The sequence below is a fragment of the Sardina pilchardus genome, chromosome 2, assembly GCF_963854185.1.
Source record: "Sardina pilchardus chromosome 2, fSarPil1.1, whole genome shotgun sequence".
Classification (NCBI taxonomy): Eukaryota; Metazoa; Chordata; class Actinopteri; order Clupeiformes; family Clupeidae; genus Sardina; species Sardina pilchardus.
The window spans coordinates 22,422,545-22,442,800 of record NC_084995.1 but is presented as its reverse complement, the minus strand read 5'-3'; the positions used below and the strand labels follow the sequence as shown (position 1 = coordinate 22,442,800).

The 20,256-nt window shown below is 44.7% G+C and overlaps 1 protein-coding gene and 1 long non-coding RNA gene across 3 annotated transcripts; both read left to right on the top strand.

The window, feature by feature from the left end:
- Positions 1 to 5,597: 5,597 nt before the first annotated feature.
- Positions 5,598 to 15,666, top strand: atcayb (ATCAY kinesin light chain interacting caytaxin b). 2 transcript variants are annotated; one of them, XM_062555272.1, is made up of 10 exons: positions 5,598 to 6,355; positions 8,750 to 8,856; positions 11,731 to 11,780; positions 12,200 to 12,436; positions 13,359 to 13,520; positions 13,760 to 13,862; positions 14,199 to 14,330; positions 14,583 to 14,669; positions 15,009 to 15,107; positions 15,607 to 15,666. In XM_062555272.1, exons 2-10 carry the CDS (start codon positions 8,780 to 8,782, stop codon positions 15,644 to 15,646), a joined length of 987 nt encoding a protein of 328 aa, XP_062411256.1. In that variant the 5' UTR covers positions 5,598 to 6,355; positions 8,750 to 8,779; the 3' UTR covers positions 15,647 to 15,666. The 2 variants fall into 2 exon arrangements, with proteins under 2 accessions (XP_062411256.1, XP_062411255.1); XM_062555271.1 differs by having other exon boundaries at positions 12,173 to 12,436.
- Positions 15,667 to 16,297: 631 nt separating this feature from the next.
- On the top strand, positions 16,298 to 18,799 carry LOC134101537 (uncharacterized). The gene is made up of 3 exons (XR_009941396.1): positions 16,298 to 16,347; positions 16,754 to 16,800; positions 18,403 to 18,799. It is a non-coding gene; the product is annotated as an uncharacterized LOC134101537 (long non-coding RNA).
- The last annotated feature ends 1,457 nt before the right edge of the window (positions 18,800 to 20,256 follow it).

The following is a 20,256-nucleotide window of genomic DNA, read 5'->3' as shown; positions in this document are numbered from 1 at the left end:
TATGACCCCTGACAGAAGGAGGCTGGGTAAAACAGGCAAACCTGGTTCGACCTCACAATGCTCTTAGTGTCATAATCAGCTCATGCTTAAAGCCTCCTGTGTCAGAATTTGGCAATTGTTGTCACCCTCTTATCAACGTAGGCTGTAGGCTTTAGTCACTTCTTGCATGTTCTTACATCTTGTTTTGTACATGATCTTATTGGGCTGTGTAGGCTACAACATCTACACAACAACAACAACAAGGTGGAGCATTCTGCATGTCCTAAGTGAGAGACAATAGGTTGCAATGTGGCCTTGATTCATAATTTGAGGAACTCTTTTCCCAAACGATATATCCTCCATTTTCATAAATATTTTTTTGCTGCACTTTTATTGGTATTACCTGGTATTTTATTGGTATTACCTGAAATACACAATTAAATATCATGACTTATTAATGTTTTCAGAAAGGTATTAAGCGTTTTGGAAAAGAGCTCTTCATTGTCACACCCTTCAAACCCCAAAGTTCGAAATGTTACAGTCACTGGCGTTCAAAATTGTGTCGTAAAATCGCTAAGAATTATGGGAATCACGGCTACGGCACGTACTGCATAGATAGAAAGCCATTGGGGTAGGCAACTAGGCCTGACTCATGTCAAACAGACCTCTTATTTGCTACTGACAGCTTCAACATGTAATCACAAATGTTGGCTAACATAGAAAGGATCTCTATGGATAACTATGTCTGTTTTACCCAGTGGATGTAAAACAACTTGTAAGCTACTTGTTTGTACGGGCAGTAGCCTAGTAAGTTGCAGCTTCATAACATCAATATGCAAACTCAATGTTACACAGCCCACAGAACAGAAGCCAATCTACAGCATTGTATGGTCTTTATAGGCCTATTGTATTTACGTAACACTGTGTTGCCTTTTTGTACATAGTCATTGTGAAGCTCGCATTTGTTTTCTTATTGCCTCGACGCTACAGTAATTTCCAATGTACAGTATAAGCCGCATTGTGTATAAGCAGCAGGGCATTGTTTTATGCAAGTCAAAAGAAACAAAACCATATTAATACCATATTAACTATCCCCATGTATTAATTGAAGAAATGCAAAATCAGTATGTAAGCCGCGGGCTAATAGTTGGGAAATTACAGTAACTACTTTCTCATTAGTAATCACTAACCAAACTTGATCCAAAGCCAGATGGGTTTACAAACAAAAGGACCCAACACCTTCCTGTCAATTGAGCTGCTAGTTCAACATTGTGCTTTGAGACACCTTCCCATAAATAGACTAACTCACTAACAGATTTCCCCCTGACCTTCCCCACCCATGTCCTCCGCTCACCAGTAAGATCAGTGGGAAACCCCACCCCCACCTTGGCCCTGGTGCCATCAGTGGGTCATGGTCACACTCCCCCACCTGTTTGCACCACCCAGGGAGGTCTTCCTCTTCTTATTAATTACATTAAATGTATCACAATGTGTAAATGTAATGTAATGTAATGTAATACGTTATTCTTTAATGAATACATTAATTTCTTAATAATTATCCTCTAGCCTCTGGCATTCTTTTGGGCTGATTTCAGTAACCCAGTATCTGACCCATTGTTGTTCCACTCAGAAGCCATCAAAGCTTGTCAGTAATTTATCCACTCAGCTCAGGGGCTGTTAAGATTAGCTTAGCTCTCGGGGATTCGAGCAGTTTAACTAGTAAAAAGCTCTCTGCCCAGTAAGTATCTGATGAGCACATTCCCTTACTACTGGAAGCCAATGACCACAGAAAAGCAATACTACAGATTTAACATCATAATGTATTGTGATGCCAGGAATAATCACACTCCAATCAATCAGTATTAGAAACACAACCAATAAGCTGATCAAGAATAAAGCATTCAGCTGTAGTACAGCCAATTTGAAACAGACAAAGTAACATAAAGTAATAAACACAAGTACATAAAGCATACGTGGCACAAATCTGGTGACACACAGAGGGTGTGGAAGCTCTGAAAAGCAGATCAACAAGTTCTTGTGACTCTCCTTGCGTATCCAGAACAAAGACACTCTTAAATGAAATATCAAATGGGAAATTACCTTGGCATTTATGTCTGGAGACCTTTGATGAGATCCTTTGAAAGATCAGTTCAATGAACTTGGACATGAGCCTAGTTTCTCAAATGGCCCTGGTATCATCATGCCTTCAGAAAGCCTGAAGACATTGCCTTGGGCCTCAGCTCGGTCCACAGAGATCAGAAAATTCACAGGCCTCATCTAGAGCCTCACATCACAGCCTAGTGTTAAGGGCCGTTCACACCAAGAACGATAACTATAACGACAACCTTAACCATGACGATAACAGTGTTCACACCGATCAACGATAAAAAAAAAAAGTCTTATGTTAATAAATGTAATGGCTAAAATGTGATGGGTTTTGATTGGCTGTTAGCTTTTTATCGTTCTCAAAATCACTCTGAAAGTGATCCCCAATGATATTGTGTCGTTATCATGTCGTTATGTGTGAACGTCGTCATTCATATTAAGGAGAGCGATATTTGTTTATAGTTATCATTATCGTTCTTGGTGTGAATGGCCCTTACTACGGGCCCTCAGACATGACCAGAAACTGTCACAGGCCCGTGGAATTCTTGGAGGTCATAAGAAAAAGGCCTCAGGCTCAGCTGTAAAATCCTTAACCAAGTGGTATGGTCCTCCGTGAACATGCGCGTGACGAAGACATACGTCATTAATGCGCGGTCACAATTGTTGGGCGGCACAAATGGGACCCCCCCCCCCCCCCCACATGCGTGTGGATGACACAATTCTTGTCACACACCATGTGAACAGGACCCAATTGAGGGAGCATGGCACTGCTTTTAGGCTGTCTAGGACTTTCAGGAGTCTTCCCTATATGCCCACGTTGGGTAGAGAGCTGCTTGTCCCTTGATCATACAGTAGAACTGTCAGTAAATGGCACCCTATGGGTAGACATAGCCCAGCAGATGCATAATAGGTGGTGACTTTGCATTGACTTTAAAATCATTGTCCCAGCCTGATCAGGGATTCCTAATATTACTTCCTACTTAACCTAACCATTAAAAACTGATGATAGACCACATCGGCAGTCAAGAAACAATGTTTTTGGCATTGTGGTACATTTGCACATTCTTCCGGCTGCATTTTCTTTTTTTTTGATGTAAGCAAGTGTTGCTACTACTGTTTAACCACAACCACTTTCAGTTTTGAAATCACATCTTAATCGCTGATTGGCCTGCCACCCTGGCGGCTGAGGGAAGTGTAGACATATTGACAGAAACCACACTCATCTCAGTGAAATGAAAACAAACGGAGATACAAGGCAGGCAGGGCCAGACTATCAATAACTCTGCAGCAAGCAGCTCAAAATGAGTTGCTACACAACAAAATTCCAATGAACCATACTAGATCTCAGATGATGGGAGAACCCGCATGGTGGAATGACACTAGGTGAGGAAGGGTAGGATACAGAATGCAAAGACCTTGTGCCAGACACTAAATAGCACACGTCTCTGGTTGATACAGAAGGCTCAGGCCTCTTACCAGTTCAAGCAACCTGACCCAGAAACCAGAGTACCCAAAAAAGAAGAATGAGCCCACCCTGACCAAAACCCTCCCTGTCATTTTAGATTGATTATTTGATTGATTGATTGATTGATTGATTGACTGTCTGATGAATCTGAATCAGATAAGGAGAAAACCCCACACATGGCATCGTTATACTGGTGCCATTTTAGGGTGATGGTAAATGAATTTACATTTACTGTACACTGAATTGTTCTACTCCCCTGAGCACTCAAAGCACTGTCCATAATGCCGCTGGTGATTCAGACACCAACACACTGTCAACAAAACAAATGTTCACTCTATAAACAGATAAAGAGTTGCATAGGTGATATAAGCACAAACACTAACATCATTATGCAAAGGCAGGAGTTCATAGGGAGCCAATGAAGCCCATACACTTCACAAACTGTACTTGTATCAGAGTATCATAATGTATTGAGCAGATGGCTCTACAGCAGGCAGCACTGCTCCAGAAGAGGGAGAGCGAGATGCTCTTCCTCACGATATTCTAATTCAGCAGTTACAGTGTGGGATGCTCTCTAGTGATGAGTAAATCACTACTGCCACCTTGTGGCAAATTACCATTAAATGTGTACCAGAGCCGCTCTCAAACAGTAGAATTTGAATATTAATTATCCTAATTTTATGCTGATGTAACTAGGACTAAAGGTTGTATTCATGACCATGTCAGATATTTTGTTTAAGTAATAAAGTAGTGTATAGTGCAAGTGTTTTGATTCTAAGCAATTTATGCTTATGACAAAAAGTGTTTTACATTTTGACACTAATGTACCACCATCAGTACTGTTCACTGTTCTACTAGCTGCAATTGCTTTATAATTATATTTACATACATTGATCAACAGATCTTCAAGGCATAAATCACCATCGCATCTCCAGAGCAGCTACACATACTGTATTGTGAATGCATTACAGAAGATCTGAAATCCCCTCTAAAGTTCTCCTCAGCACTTAGAGCAAAAAATATTTCTGGCTACAATTTCTACATCTGTGACATACTTGTGCCCCATGCGTTTGCAGAAAACAGCCAATATCCATGAGGAAGTGTGTGAACGCTACATGACATTCCCAGGTACTTTGTCCTATGTTCTTTGATTGGGATATAATAGTCACTGGTTAGTTACATTATAACATTCACTTTGTGCTGTGCATCTGTTCCACATGGCTTCCCCAGATGAATGAGGATGAGGATGCGTCTCTATTAAAGTGAAAGCACTCAGCTGCACCGGCCATCTGAGTTCATGACCAGCCCCAGGGCACGGTGGCGTTTACAGACTGGTCTGCATGGAACCCATTTGATATTACTACACATCAAACATGGCTTATCTTCTAATAATGACAGAAAATATCCTTCTCCCCCCTCTTGCCATCATTCTCTTTTACTCTTCTTCACCCATTCCTCTCTTTTCCTTGCTGATCTTCTCTCTTTTAAGAGACCTATGATAGCAAAAGAGAGAGAGAAATTATCATTAGAGAACACATCATTTTGGCCTCTTGACTGGTAGTCTTTATCTAGCAGCCCAGCCTCGTGTGATAGTAACCGACAATGAGGCAAAGGGGCTATTCCCAGTGAACACAGCATGCACATCTGCATCTTACTTCACTGGGTTTTACCCTAAGCTCACTAAGCAGTGGGTGTCATTTGGACTCACACTATATCATGGCAGCATTAAGACAGCTAAAAAGATGACATCATTCTCAATACAGACATCCCCGTAAACAAGCTCAGCCAATGAGGTGCAGGCATATTGAATGGTCAGGCCAATCAGAGGGCTTGCTGGGCTGATCACTGGGTCCCTCTGTGTGCTGCCACTGCCCAGAGCATCAGGCAGCTGTGTGTGTGTGTGTGGGGGGGGGGTGGGGAGGAGCCTGTGAGGCTGGAAGAGAGAAAGAGCGAGACAGAGAGGGAGAGAGAGAGAGAGACATACAGAGAAGCAGAGAGCGTGCGCGAGAGAGAGAGAATCACAGGGAGATGCTGTTGCCAGGGAACAGGGGAAATGATGAATCGCCTGATGCTCACTGTTTATGTGTGAGCAAAACTGTTAAATTGACAGACAGAGTGATAGACCAACAGGCAAACACCAGCATAATGTTAGCTAAGGAAGAAAACAAAAAAATGATGTAATGTTAACCTTGTGAGAGAGAGAGAGAGAGAGCTGACGAGCGAGTGAAGGAGAGAAAGGGAGGGTGGGAATCAGAGACGTACCTCAGGTGGGGATTGCATAATAGCAGCGCAGCGTAGCGTAGTGTTCAGCACACCACCCAGCCTCCGTGGGATTACTGCCTCCTCCATCACCACAGCAGCTGAGAGGACCCACACACACACACACACACACACACACACACACGACGCGACGGACACCCCCCATCACCTCCACCCACGTTCCCTACTTTGGCGATGGAGGACTGCAGGCTGACAGGCGAGCCGTCGAGGAAGCATCAGAGCGGCCAGTGTGTCGCCATGGCCACGGGCTGAGGATGGGCATCTGTGGTGGAGAGAAAGCGGAACCAGGCGTACGGACCTGAGCGGACCAGCTCCCCCCACCACCTACCCACCCCATCCCCAGCCAGCACCACTACCGCTACCCCCATCTCCAGCAAGTCAGCCAGCCAGCCAGCCAGCCACCACTTCCTGCCAGGGGCTGCCTGCTTTTGTCTCAGCGCGGGTGGGCAGAGAGGCACCAGGGGCTCTCCCCGTTACCAGCCGCTCCAGCGACAACAGACAGAGGATACGGAGCCTGAAGCTTAGGTGAGTGATCTCAATGTAAACAAGCTGCTGGATGTTATGTGCTGTTATGTATGGGGCAAGGCAGGAGAAGATGACACCAACTCAACATTACTGAAAGAGAGAGAGAGAGAGAGAGAGGGGGGGGGGGGGGGGGAACACAACGAAGCAAAAATGAACGCCTTCACTCTCTTCTCTGGTCCGAGAGTTAATCCCACTAATTGGGTGCGCTGACGTAATGTTTTTGTTTCTCTGTGGGTAAATGGAGTGAAAAGGGGGGCCGGTGGGCGCAGACGGAGGGCTGATTAAGATGGGGACGGGGACGCGGTCGGGGCGCGCTAGCACACGTGAGGAGCCCTGCGTGCCCCCTCTGAGCAGCTCCTCATTTCACGCCACGTTGGGCGCCTCTAATCAGGGTTAAATAGCACAGGCAGTTGTCCCATTCTGTTCGTCAGCAGATATGGATCTGTCATTTTCTCATGACCACTGGCTTCCATCTCTCTCTCTCTCTCTCTCTCTCTCTCTCTCTCTCTTCTTTCTTTCTCTTTTATTTTCTTTCTTTATCTCTGGTTGCAATATAGCTTCTGCAATTGTGTCTCCTCACTATCAAGCTTACCAGTGAGCGCACACATCTTTGCTCGGTCCTGCACTTGAGGAATGTGGTGGCTGGTGTTTTCTTCATTCCTGTCCACCTGACGAGTTGAGAGCCATTCAGTTCATAGAGGAGCTTCCCTTTTGTATTTCCACTATGAAATGGTGATTTTTTGAGAGCAGTGTTCAATTGTGTCTGATGTGTACAGTGTGCGTTAGTGTGTGGGATTGTAGGGTTGTGTGTGTTAGTGTGTAAGGTTGTAGGTTTGAGTCAGAATCTGGGCATGTGTTTGCATATCCTGTGCATGTATTTATTATGCTTGTGTGTGTGTTTGTGTGTAGTTCTGTGTCTGTGTGCATTTTTGCGCATCTTTGTCCTTGTGTATGCATTTGTGTGTGCTTGTCTGTATGTATTATTTGTGTGAGAGTGACAGCACGTCGTGCGTGTGTGTGTGTGTGTGTGTGTGTGTGTGTGGTGTGTGTGTGATGTGTGTGTGTGCTTTAATTGTGTACGCGCATATGTTTACATATGGGAGGGAAAGCCATCTGCATGATGGCGAGCATGTGCGGCTGAACTGCTTACTGTAGTACTGTGTGTGGCGTGACCCTCAGACTCAGATGAGCATCTGCCCGGAAGAGCGCTGCATCTGCACAGGCAAAAGCAGCCCCACTAATCTCCTCATGCCATGCTAACCGTACACTACACAGCATAGGAGTCATGCCTTATGGGCGGTGGCGTGACTTATCTTTGCATTATCTAGGATGTTCTAGGAGCTTGCATAACAGAAAGACCATAAAATATGAATATGATGATGGTAAACGGTGACATGGTAAACAGCATTACCATTTCATTAGCTGCTGTCACTGTGCTGCTTAAAGAATGTTTGCATTCATCTTTCTATGTGGTGTTCAGTGCAAACTTAAATGTCACGACCATCGCAGTATGAAGTATAACTGTGTCTACTGTGTTTTTAAATGAATGGTGTAGTTGTTTATGTTTTTTGTTGTTTGCTGTTGCTGTTAATGTTGCATACTATTTTTGGCGGTGACTTTCTGATGTCAGCGCAACACAGGGCACGTTATTGTTTGTGCGTCCACCACGCGCTGCTCAGCGTTCGCCTCCAGGCTGCACGCTTTTTACTCGGCGTTTGTTGCCTTTTCCACATGGCCACACTCACGCAGCCGTCTCGTACATCAGAGGCGGCCCAGTGGCCACTGAGCAGCGGAGGAGATTGATCCATTGTCTGACCACAGCAGCGCGAATCAGGCGCCGGCCCGCTCTGGAGCTGAGTGCTCTGCCGCTCTGGTCCCAAGTGCATTAAGCGTCGCTTCTGTGTGGAGCGGGAGAGAGTGGGGACTGGAGCTGTCACTCAGAGGCCACCAGAGCTAATGAAGTGGTGGTGTGACATGACACCTGAAAATGGGCTGCTGGTTGAGTTGACCTGCGCAGCACTCTGATCAACTTCTGTTGTATTAAATATCGTCACCTTCCTGAAATAATGGCATCCATTCTTTTCAGGTTTTTCAAAAAATACACAAAAAGTTAACCAAAAATTGAATGATGATGATTTAGGCAAAAAATAAATAAATAAATAAAAAATGATACCACCACATTTGTCATTGAGTACTGTATATTTTACGTACAAAGCATTCCTTTGTTGGTCCTTAAAACCCTCAATCTCAAATGCTGATTATTGACCACCTCCCTTTCTGTTGTCAGTTTCAATTCAGTTCAACTTGCTTTATTGAAATAATAAATAAGCAAAATAAAATCACATCAATGTTAATCTTTCTCTCTCTCTCTCTCTCTCTCTCTCTCTCTGCCAGTGAGCGCAGCCCTGACCTCCTGTGGGGGGTATGGGTACAGCAGAGGCCACCTTACGCATGGAGAACATGGAGGTCAAGGATGAGTGGCAGGACGAGGACTTCCCCCGGTAGGCCAACCAGTCAACCCATCCCCACTGTGTGTGTGTGTGTGTGTGTGTGTGTGTGTGTGTGTGTGTGTGTGTGTGTGTGTGTGTGTGTGTGTGTGTGTATGTGTGTGTGTGCATGTATGTGTGTGTGTGCATGTATGCGTGTGTGTGCATGTGTGCGTGTGTGTGCACACGTGTGTCCGTGCATGTATGAGAGGGGCCATAAAGGAGGAAACTTTCACCACACTCTTTTGCTCATGGAGGTAAAATGAGTTCAGAAGTTCTGTTAATTATGATTAACTTTAATTAATTATTAGCCCCATATTGTTAATAATAAAACTTGTTGGAGTGGTGCACAAACTACATTCACAATGATTAAGCCATTGTGTCATATAGATAAATACCAAGCCACCAATAAGAGACACGCTGTGTGTTTGTGATTGGTTGTAGCCCAGGTGGCACGTGAGGTGCTCTCTCTCTGTGTGTCGGTATTACTCAGCACTCGATAGTAAGAGTTCAATTTACAGCACCTCTGAGGAAGTCATAAATGGCGATAGTGAGGGCTGCCCACCTACAGAATAGGCTGAGACCTTTGTGTAAAACCAGGGATGGGTGATAAAACGGAGGAGTGGAGGAGATAAAAGGATTGTGTGGGAGGCAAAGCTAACTCTAGAACGCTCAAGGTTCTTAAAGCTTGTTTTAAAGAACACATAAAAAAAAGTCAGCAAACACAGACGGTCGCAATTCTAGGAATCCCTTTTAGTGTAGGAGACAACACATGTGGGGAGCTCACACAAGAGCAGAACAGACCCACCACCATTTAAACACCATTGATGTTAACAGGTGCTTACTAAACTGTGTGCCAACCAAAAGACATTCAGTTACCCAGTATCATGTCTGAATGCAGTTATCCTCGAGCGGTAGTATATCAGATTATGAGCCTTTTCTCTTAATGTTAGATGAAATGAAGAATGATGTTTGGCTTGCACATGGCTGGAAAGTGCCTGTAACCACAACAGCATTAATCAAAATAGCCTGCTTGTTCAGTTGATGTTTGTTCAGTGCAATGAGGGATGGTGCCACTCATTCAGAACTAAGGAAGGCCAAATAACACAACACTGATAATTATGGCCAAAGGGAATCGACAGAGAGCCACAATCCAGTGCCCTCTGTGTAATTTGTAATCAAGTATGTGATGGGCGCAGAGCCAATAATTGCCAGGAATTCAATATCAGGGAGTGACGCCAGGGTTACTTCTCTGTTCAGACCACACAAGATGAGAGCTTGCCTCTGGTTTTCATCTCCGCCTCAGGCACTTTTCAGAGGAAGACCCGTGAGGAAGTCTCCTGAGAGGAGAAAGAAAAGAAAGAAAGGATGAGGGAGGGAGAAAGGAGGAGGATGAAATGGGACCGGAGGATTAGAAAATTAGCACTTTTCAGTGAGCGCTGAATTGCGGCGTATCCAGGGGGACTGTGATAAGCCACTCATTAGGAGATCACTCTCCCACGTCTGGACTAGTGCTCAGCGTGTGGCCCTGCTGCCTCACACAGCCAGCCAGCATGTAGGTCAGGATTGAACAGCGACGCAGCTGATCGTGGTTCACACACACACATGCGCACGTACACTCAGAAACACACACACACACGTGCACGCGGACACACACACACAAGCACACGCCAACACATACACTCATACAAACACGTACGTGCACATGTGCACGTGCACACACACACACACACACACAAGCACACGCCAACACACACACTCATACAAACACGTACCGTACGTACACAACACACACAGACACATAACATGTACACAACACACACACGCTCACACTTACATAAACACTCACCTGGGGGAGCTGGATGCTCCAACAACAATGTTAACTGGTCTGAACAGTCAGTTAGGAGGGGAAACTGTTACAGTCTTTTTAGGTGGGAGACTGTTCGTTTGTTCTTTAATCCTCATTGTTCTCCTCATATCCTGCTGTACAGTTGTTACCAAATCCTTTCCTCTCTTATTTTCCAGTGACAGAGCCTAGTTAATTTGTGTGCGTGCGTGTGTGTGTGTGTGTCTGTGTGCGTGTGTGTGCGTGTGTGCGTGTGTGTGTGTGTATGTGTGTGTGTGTGTGTGTGTGTGTGTGTGTGTGTGTGTGTGCGTGGGCGCGTGTGTAGTGTGTGTTTGGGAAGAGGGCTGATATGTAGAATGTCAGTGCACTTCCCGCCCCTCTCCTCTCTCTGCACACATGCTGACAGGCCTGGTTGTGAGACGAGGCTCAGGGCGGATGCATAATTACTGTTGTCCTCGGCTTACGCTCGCCAAGCTATTGTTCCTTCAGTGGCAGAAAAGCAAAAAACAGATTTGAATGTTTCAAATGCTCTATACTCTTTTCAGTTATATCTTTCACATCTGAGTAAAAATCTGATGCTCTCTCTTTCTCTCTCTCTCTCTCTCTCTCTCTCTCTCTCTCTCTCTCCTGTTTCTAACCACATGATGGTGTCTCCCTCTCTTGGTGGGATGTTTGCTTTGTGGCTGTTGACATTGAGCTCGCTCTTTTGGGACCAGGCGGCCATTCCCTGTTCCAGAACAGTCTGGCTTTAAAGCGGGTCAATTTAGGGACACAAACTCCACTGTACAACGCGTCAGTATTTCAGTAAAACGTGAACGTCACAAGTCGGAGTGTCCTTGACCCCTTATGGAGCGGTCACCAAGCCGCTTGCTCTCTCTCCCCTCTAGCTGTGTTGTGTCATATTCCTGTCCTTGGCTGTGGTCGCCGTGATCATGGTTGTTCCGGTCAATTTCGGTGTTTTCCCTGTTCCCTGTTCCCTCTGTGTGCTGGTAGTAGTGTTGCTGTTGTGGTAAAGTCTCTCCCCTCTGTGTCCTTCCCAACAGGCCTCTGCCTGAGGATGGAGAATCATGTGGCCTGACAGACAACACAACCTGTGAGTAGACAAGCACGAGCCACCCTGACTCACACTGAAAACTGTAATCAAACGCGTGTCCAAATATAGACACTGACGAGGAGTGTAAACATTGGGTAGTCTCCGGTCTTGTTGCAGCAAGGTTTTATCCCTGGCAGTCTACCAACAACAGAGAGCGTGAAATTATCCTCCTTTCATTAATGCAGTTTCAATGAACAGTTTCAAAGCATTTACTTTTGCAAAACAACAGGAATGGATAGTATCCAGGTATAGATAGGGATGTTTAAAAGGCATGTAGTGTCGCTATGTAACAAAAATCCTCAAAATGAATTACCCAATAATGTAACTATATTGGCATCATTGAAAAATGCAATAATGTAGACAAATCTTGTGTGTTTCATTCTGTGCTGGAGACCATGATAGTCATCATGCTTTTGCAGCTCCCCCCGGCCCTCTTCATGTTGGAGAGGACATGGTGTCCTCGTCTCGCAGGAAACGACGGACTCTGATCGCCCCGGAGATGAACCTGTCCCTGGACCAGAGTGAAGGTTCTGTCTTGTCTGATGACTTCCTGGAGACGCCTGACGACCTGGACATCAACGTGGATGACATTGACACCCCGGATGAGACGGACTCTTTGGAGTTTATCACCAACAGCAACGAGCTGGAATGGGAAGGTCAGCTCAAGGTTAATTAGGGGTCACTAAGGTTACTGCAACAAATTTCAGTCTCCAGTTGGCAGGGGAGATTTGTAACCTTTTTAAATCAATAACAATTACCACATAAACAGGATTGAATATGAAAATCAATGCCACTGTCTTCTTTCAGGGTGATTTAGTTGAATTAAGGATCATTTATAGAAACTTAAAGACCCTGTAAACCAAAATCTGAGTTTTGTTTGAAAACACCTTGTATAAGTTTCAAGTTTCAAGACAGTTAACTGTATGGTACTGAATTGTGGAGTTAGACCATTAAACAGGATATATTAATTTTTCAACTTCCACAAAGTAGTAGATTAGCTCTCATGTAGCAAAAATCTAAGTTTGCCGTTTTAACATATTGAAGATTACAAAACCCATTCAAAATCAGATTACAGAACTGTGTAGGGTAAAATGTGTACATTTCAGAAGACCTCATCACTGCAAGAGTTTACAAGGCGCGATTCAAAATTCAAAATCCACTTATTATTTTTCTCTCCGGAAGAATTGCAAGGACCGGAATCTGATGAACTCAAATCACATTATTTTTGGTTTACAGGGACTTTCATTTCGACCTTTCAAATCGGTGATATTAATAACTTTACTCACACTTTATTTACAAATTTCTTCAGTGAGGGAGCACAGGGAATTTATACAGGAAAAAACACAAAATTAAGATGACATGTAACGGAGCATGAAGTAAAACTCATGACCTAGCTTCAAAATACCTAGATTTAGTTATTTATTTAGTTATTTTATAATCCAATCTCAACACTGTGGTGCTGGTATGTCAGTTTAGAGTGAAAAGTGACACTGGTGCCAGTCTCACATGTAAGGATGCCACGGCACGGCACTGACGTGAGCCTCGCTAACGTGAGCCTCGCTAACTCCCCTCTGACAGATGACACCCCCGTGGCCTCGGCGAAGGGTCCCCCGGGCGACAGCGTGGGGCAGGGCGGAGAGGAGGCGAGCCGCCAGTGGAGGACGGTGATCATCGGGGAGCAGGAGCAGCGCATTGACATGCAGGCCATCAGGCCGTACCTGCGCGTCGTCACCCATGGAGGTCAGTCTGCAGAAGGGAGGGGGAGAGGAGCCCTGCTGATGTACACGGATGTTTCGCTTTTGGACGATTAACTTTTGATAAACTTTTTAACTTTTGTTTCTACACCTCATGATGAGCAAATTCTAGAAGTCTGCCCTGTTCACAATGGCACCCTAAGCACTGAATGTGTGTCTATGTGTGTGTGTGTGTGTGTGTGTGTGTGTGTGTGAATGCCTCCCCTCCTGTCTTCTCTCACTCAGGTTACTATGGCGAAGGCCTGAACGCTATCATCGTGTTTGCAGCTTGCCAGCTCCCTGATAGCAGCTGTACGGATTATCACTACATCATGGAGAACCTCTTCCTGTAAGGCCACCCTCCCTCATGGCCCAAATGGCCTACTGCTCATACAGTATACTGATTCAAGGAATATTCAGGAAGAAGTAAAGCAGTATGGCATTTCGGAAAACAGTCTATGGTTTTTTTCACCTTCACAAAATCGCCCAGAAAGAACACATGCTGATAGAAATGTTTACCGCACATATACTGCAGATCACTCTAGATTACAGTGTTTGGTCAATAAATGGTCATTTATTTAAACTTAGCATATACAGTATGGCATATATGACAGGTACACACGCGCAGTTTGTATCATTGTTTGCATGGGTTTGATACTTTGTGTGATGTGTACTTTGAATGCAGGTATGTTGTCAGCAGCCTGGAGATGTTGGTGGCAGAGGACTACATGATTATCTACCTGAACGGAGCCACTCCTCGGAGGAAGATGCCTGGCATCAACTGGCTGAAGAGGTGTTACCAGATGATTGACAGGAGGTACAACAGAGGATGACTGTGGCACCACTGTTCATGATGTAGAAACATCACTGATGTCTATGATAAACCTACTATGGGAAAAACACATTAAGGATCTTCATATTTCAATTCAAATTGATCAAGCATAGCAGACAATCAAACAATGTACAGCAATACAGACTGGGTAAGGCTATTTGGTGCAGTGAGTTTATGCTTGTCTTGAGTGCCGCGCCCCAAGGGCCTCTGCATTTGTTCTTTTCGTGTTGCTCTCAGGTTGCGGAAGAATCTGAAGTGTCTGATTATCGCCCACCCCTCCTGGTTCATCCGGACTGTTCTGGCCATCTCAAGGCCTTTCATCAGGTTTGCTTGCTTATTAATCGTCCTCTCTTTTTCTGAAGGTGATGCTTGTTTATCTGTCTGAAAATAGCCGAGATAAACGATAGGCCTGTTTATTCATGGTCTTGTAACAGCATAGCATGCCATGTTTGAAGTGCAGATTTTTTTCATCTCAGCTCCGTTTTGATGAATGGATTACTTTAACCCTAGTTTTTTCCCCAGATAATCCTCCAGTATGAATACATACCTAGCCAATTACTTATGTAGGCCTCTAAGTGAAATAGCTCTGTATTCTCACGTTGTCCGCGTCTGTCTTGTGAGCCGACAAGCCCATTTGTTATTATTGTCATCACCTCTCTGCAGTGTGAAGTTCATGGAAAAGATCCGTTACGTGCAGAGCCTGGAGGAGCTCGCGCAGATGGTGCCCATGGACCACGTGCAAATCCCGGAGTGTGTGCTGCAGTGAGTACATTCAACCAGCAGGGGGCACCGAGTAGTAGACAAACAAATGAGCGCAGGGGCATCTGCAAGCGATCAAGTAGTGGGTTGCAATGCAAACGCGCAGCATGCCAGGTCTGTGTTCCAGATTGGCAGAGGGACTCTGTCGGGTACTTTAATCCACAATTAATCATCTTAATGACGCACTGGAGTACCTTTGAGTCATGCCTCTACAGCTCTAAAATATTGTATTTCTATTCATCTGCCCTTGATTGAAACATGCCAAAGGGGGGTTAAAGTGTGTTTGGGTGGGGTGTGGGGGGGGGGGGGGCTGGGCGGTGCAACTGGTTTGCCCTCCATTGACTTAAAGAGGAAATTGAGATAGAAAAGAGAGAGGTGAGGATTGGATGACAGGAACACGGGGTTGAGCGTCAGGCAAGCCATGGACACACGATAAGGTCAGACACTGCGACATCTGGCTTTACGTTTTTTCTTTTTTCTTTTTTTTTTCAACTGCTTTCAGGTACGACGAGGAGAGAATGAAGGACCAGAGAGAAAGGTAAATATAAACACTAGTTCATCCATCACTAGTACACAAGTATGATTTTTTTTGTTGTTTAATAGTCTGCAAGTCCATGCTAGCAGCATTCAGACACGTTTCATTCATGTCAGGCATGTCTTTACAGTAGCCAACCCCCCTAACACAGCCGGCCTGGTCTGGGAACAAGTCCATGGGCAGATCAGGATAACCTCCCTCTGGACTTTATACTGTATCTGGTTATAGTTCCATTCTGCTGTTTCGGACATGGCTAATATTCAACAGTATGCTTTTGTGATGGACACAGGCATGCTTCTCAATCATTTATACCATTCACATGCTGCTGCCCTCAATAGACCTCAGAAAATAAATAAAGGTTGAATGAATGAATGAATGAACAAATTAATAAATGGATGGATGGATGGATGAATGAATGAATGAATGAATGAATGAATGAATGAATGAATGAATGAATGAATGAATGAATGAATGACAACATGACATGCAGTGCCATAGCCTTTTTTTGTAAGTAATGTGCAAAACAAATCAGTTAGGTGAGGGAACACGAGCACCTCATTTTCTGAAATGTTGGACAGTTATACAACACAGTGAAGAGCACATCTTTATTCACTCACTGGCTTGTTTGTGTTTGTTTGTCATTTTCTCTCAATGCTGCAGTCTAGAGCCGGAACAGCAGCAGCCAGAGGCATCTGCCGCTAAAGAGAGGTGAGCCTGTGGACTGTGCTTCACTCATCACACACACACGCACGCACGCACGCACGCACGCACGCACGCACGCACGCACGCACACACACACACACACACACACACACACACACACACACACACACACATGCACACGCACACACGCCCCTCATGCGTAAAGTCTATGCTGTGCATGTTTGGTCATGGGGATTACAGATTGATTTGGCCTTTCCTCAGCATTTTCTTTTCATGTACAGTTTTGAACACAACTGCGTAATATTAAATTCTGGGGGAACTTGGGGAAACATGAAAATAGGTTACATATAACATGTGAAATATTTCATATATACATATAAATAAATGTACGTATGCTGTCGTGGTAACTGTGAGCTAATGCTGTTTGTTGATACCCTCCATTTCCTGGTAGCCCGCTGTCGATGGCAGAGGAGGCAGCGCCGTGATATGTCAGAGAAGGTGAGTGAAGGGCCGTAGAGGTGGCGAGGCTGGCAGCACCGCCGCCCTGGTGGCGCAGTAACCGTAGATGCCCAATCGACAGTTTAACGGCCTCCCCGGAATGGTCCACCTCCTCCATATTAGGAATGTTCCTGCCAGAAAGAAGCCTGGGGTGGGCAGCTCACCTCCCTGACCCGAATTTTTCCTGTGCTGTCTCGCTTTCTCTCTCTCTGTACTGTTACATAAACTCACATCTGCTGGGCTCTTTAACGCAGAATGGCTGCACCCCACAACCTCTATGTCCACCAGCACCACTGATCAATGCTATTTTTACGGGACCCTGTGCTTTCTGACAGACAGACAGCTCTCCTCTCCTTTCCTCTCGCTTGCCTCTGCTCTTTCTCTCTCTCTCTCTCTCTCTCTCTCACACACACACACACACATACACACACACACACACACACACACACACACCAGGGATGGGGAGATTTATTTTAGAATGCCATGCAATGCAGTCACGCACTGTTCTGTCCGGAGTGACGGGTCCTGCATCACGGGGGTGTCACCTAGCCCTTGTGCCCATGAACCTTATGTAACATGTAGAAGAGTACCCTGCGGAAGGGGGCTCCATTCCGCCATATCTTTGAGCTCAAATTTACGCCAACGAGGGCTAAAATGTCAAATATTTCTCAAGTGGTGTTCACAAGTGCTTTGGAATAATCTGTCACAGTATAGGTTTAAGTATTAGTATAGTTTTAATATAGTATAGTATATAGAGTATTATTAGTATAGTAGTCCACCAACTATCAGTAGCATGTATCTGCTTCTGAAAGTGTATCTTTAGATCTTGAAGTAGTTAACATTAGTGCTTGGATTTCAGTGCCTTAATTTATCATGAGAGGTAATTTCCACCATATACAAAGTGGATGATGGTCAAAGTCAGTCAACTCTTAGTAGTCTTCAGTCTGTTTCTTTGAAAGCGTTACCGGCAGTCCCACCCAGAAGTAGAGTTGAGTAACACTGCCCTATACATTTCAACCGCATCCCTGACACACATTGCACAAAAATAAACATCAAGCCATGTTTCCACAGCTGGCAAGAATGCCTTATTTCTTATTGCTTTGGAAATGCAATAAGTAAATAAACTTCAACCAAGCAAAAATAATATGAAATATTGATCCAAGACCCAAGAGTATAGCCTACATTTTTGTACATGACTAAATACTCATAGGTAGTCCCTATAGTCAACCAGTGCAGTAAACCAGTCCACTTCTTTCTTTGGTCACATTCAGCTAGAGTCATGCTAATAGTGGATGTCCAATGTTCCAGACACACTAACCCACAGAAATAGTCCTGAGAAGGCTGGGAGCCCTGGCATATACAAGCTTCTTGATTGGCTCATTAATCACCATGCAGAGAGAGGGATCATCTTTGGAAGGAATGAAGGTCCTTTGCACGTGTAGTCTGCTATCAGTGTCAGTGGAAAAAATAGGACTCCTGTGGTGGAACACGAATTGGTTCATATCATATTAGTAACACGTCTGAATGCCATTTGTTTACTTTGGTGCTGCTTTTGTGTCAGTTTCTGTCAGTTTTGTAACTTTTGTTCCTTTCTTAAAATAGGGGTCTTTGAAGATGCACCTGCTTCTTGACCAGCAGTCCTGCATGAGAGCGATGTGAATGGGGAGATGGACAGCACACTGAACACGAGACGTGACTGACTGTCACCTGTATCGTCATTTTTGTCTTCACTGCCAAAAGACCCCATGTGGTCTAGTCAGCCTATACTGAACCAGCTCTTTCCTACAGATATCCTGTGGCACACACCTCGTGGAACACTGACCTACAATGAATTTTCCATCGTAAAAAGAAAAAAAAAACGATAGCATTTTCCTGGTCTTCAGGTGCAGGTCACGCTTCTGTGGAGGACAGTACCTTTTCGAAGCGTCCAACTTCTCCTCTTTTTAATGTCTTTGTCTTTTTCTGAGGAGGCTCAGCAGTGAATGTTGACCACACACACACACACTCACACACACACACACACACACACACACACACGCACACACACACACACACAGAGACAGACAGACAGACAGACAGACAGACAGACAGACAGACAGACAGACACACACACACACACACACACACACTCACACACACACACATCAGAGCACAACACACACACACACACACACACACACACACACACATCAGAGCACAACAAAGGCCCGCTGCAGCCATGGACTGATTCACAACCTGCCAGACCATAGAACTGAACGTCTTGTTCCAAAACCGCGTAGGATACTCCAGCGCTCAGCTCCTTTTCGTGCATCTGTTTTAAATCTTGCCTGAGTACGTTCCCAACCAGTTTAGTCAACTCCTTTCTACGAGGCAGCTGTGGGTGGTGGGGGAGTAAAAAAAAAAAAAAAAACGCTGAAGTCTTTGTAACATAACATGTGCAGTACTATACATGTCTATAATGTAACGTTTGTGGTGAAATTTAACTCTGTCCACTGTCATGTGGCTGCATGGCTCTGAGATCGATGATTTCCTGGAGACTGCAGATCGCAGTACCAGAGCACTTCATCAGTAGAAAGTGACCAGAAGCATCACGGGACTATCATTACAAATCAAAACCGACTCAGTCTGGCAAAAGGGTTGTTTCTCAATGTCTGTAATTAACGATGCAGTTCATTTAAAAGTGATCTTAAGTGACTTGTTTGGTGGTTGAATTACTGGCAGTACATGTCCTGGCGTGGAGTGAGTGAGATGAGCGAGCTGGTTGTGTTCTGTAAAATGTGGCATTGTATGTAAACTGTAAGACTTTTGCCATGTGAAAATGAATTTCTAATCTTGTACATTGATAAATGCTTCAACCACCTGAGGTGGCCTTTGAAAATGATTCAGTGACAATAAGAGATATAAAAACTGAGGTTATCTGGTGTATTTCCCTATTGGTGTCCATCTGTCTGGGTCTGTGAGGTTCATCCATGTTATCAGTACAAGTTATTGTTAATGTCATTTCAGTGATAGTGAGGCTCCGGTTAGAAAATCATCTAATTGGTATCACACAATACACAATGGCTTACATAGTGGCTTACATTTACCCTCACAAACACACACACCCACACACACATGCATGGTGTTACTCACTCTCACTCTGTCTTCCTTTATCTAGAGTACAATGTCACAGGGTATTTGGTATTTGGGGTCGATGAAGAGCAGTCCAAACCAAACAAGATACAAATCAGTGTTTAATACCCTCTCATATTATCCTAAATACCAGTTTATACACACGCGTCTGGCATTTTCTTTGTCTCTTTTCCTGTTGCCAGGTTATTACGTAATACTCACGCGACCCCCCACCCCACCTCACCCCAACACACGTACACAAACAGAAACCAATAACCTCTCCCCTCCTTTCTGCAGAAGCGCCTGAGTGATTTTTCCTGCCCCGAAGTAAAGGTATCAATTTGT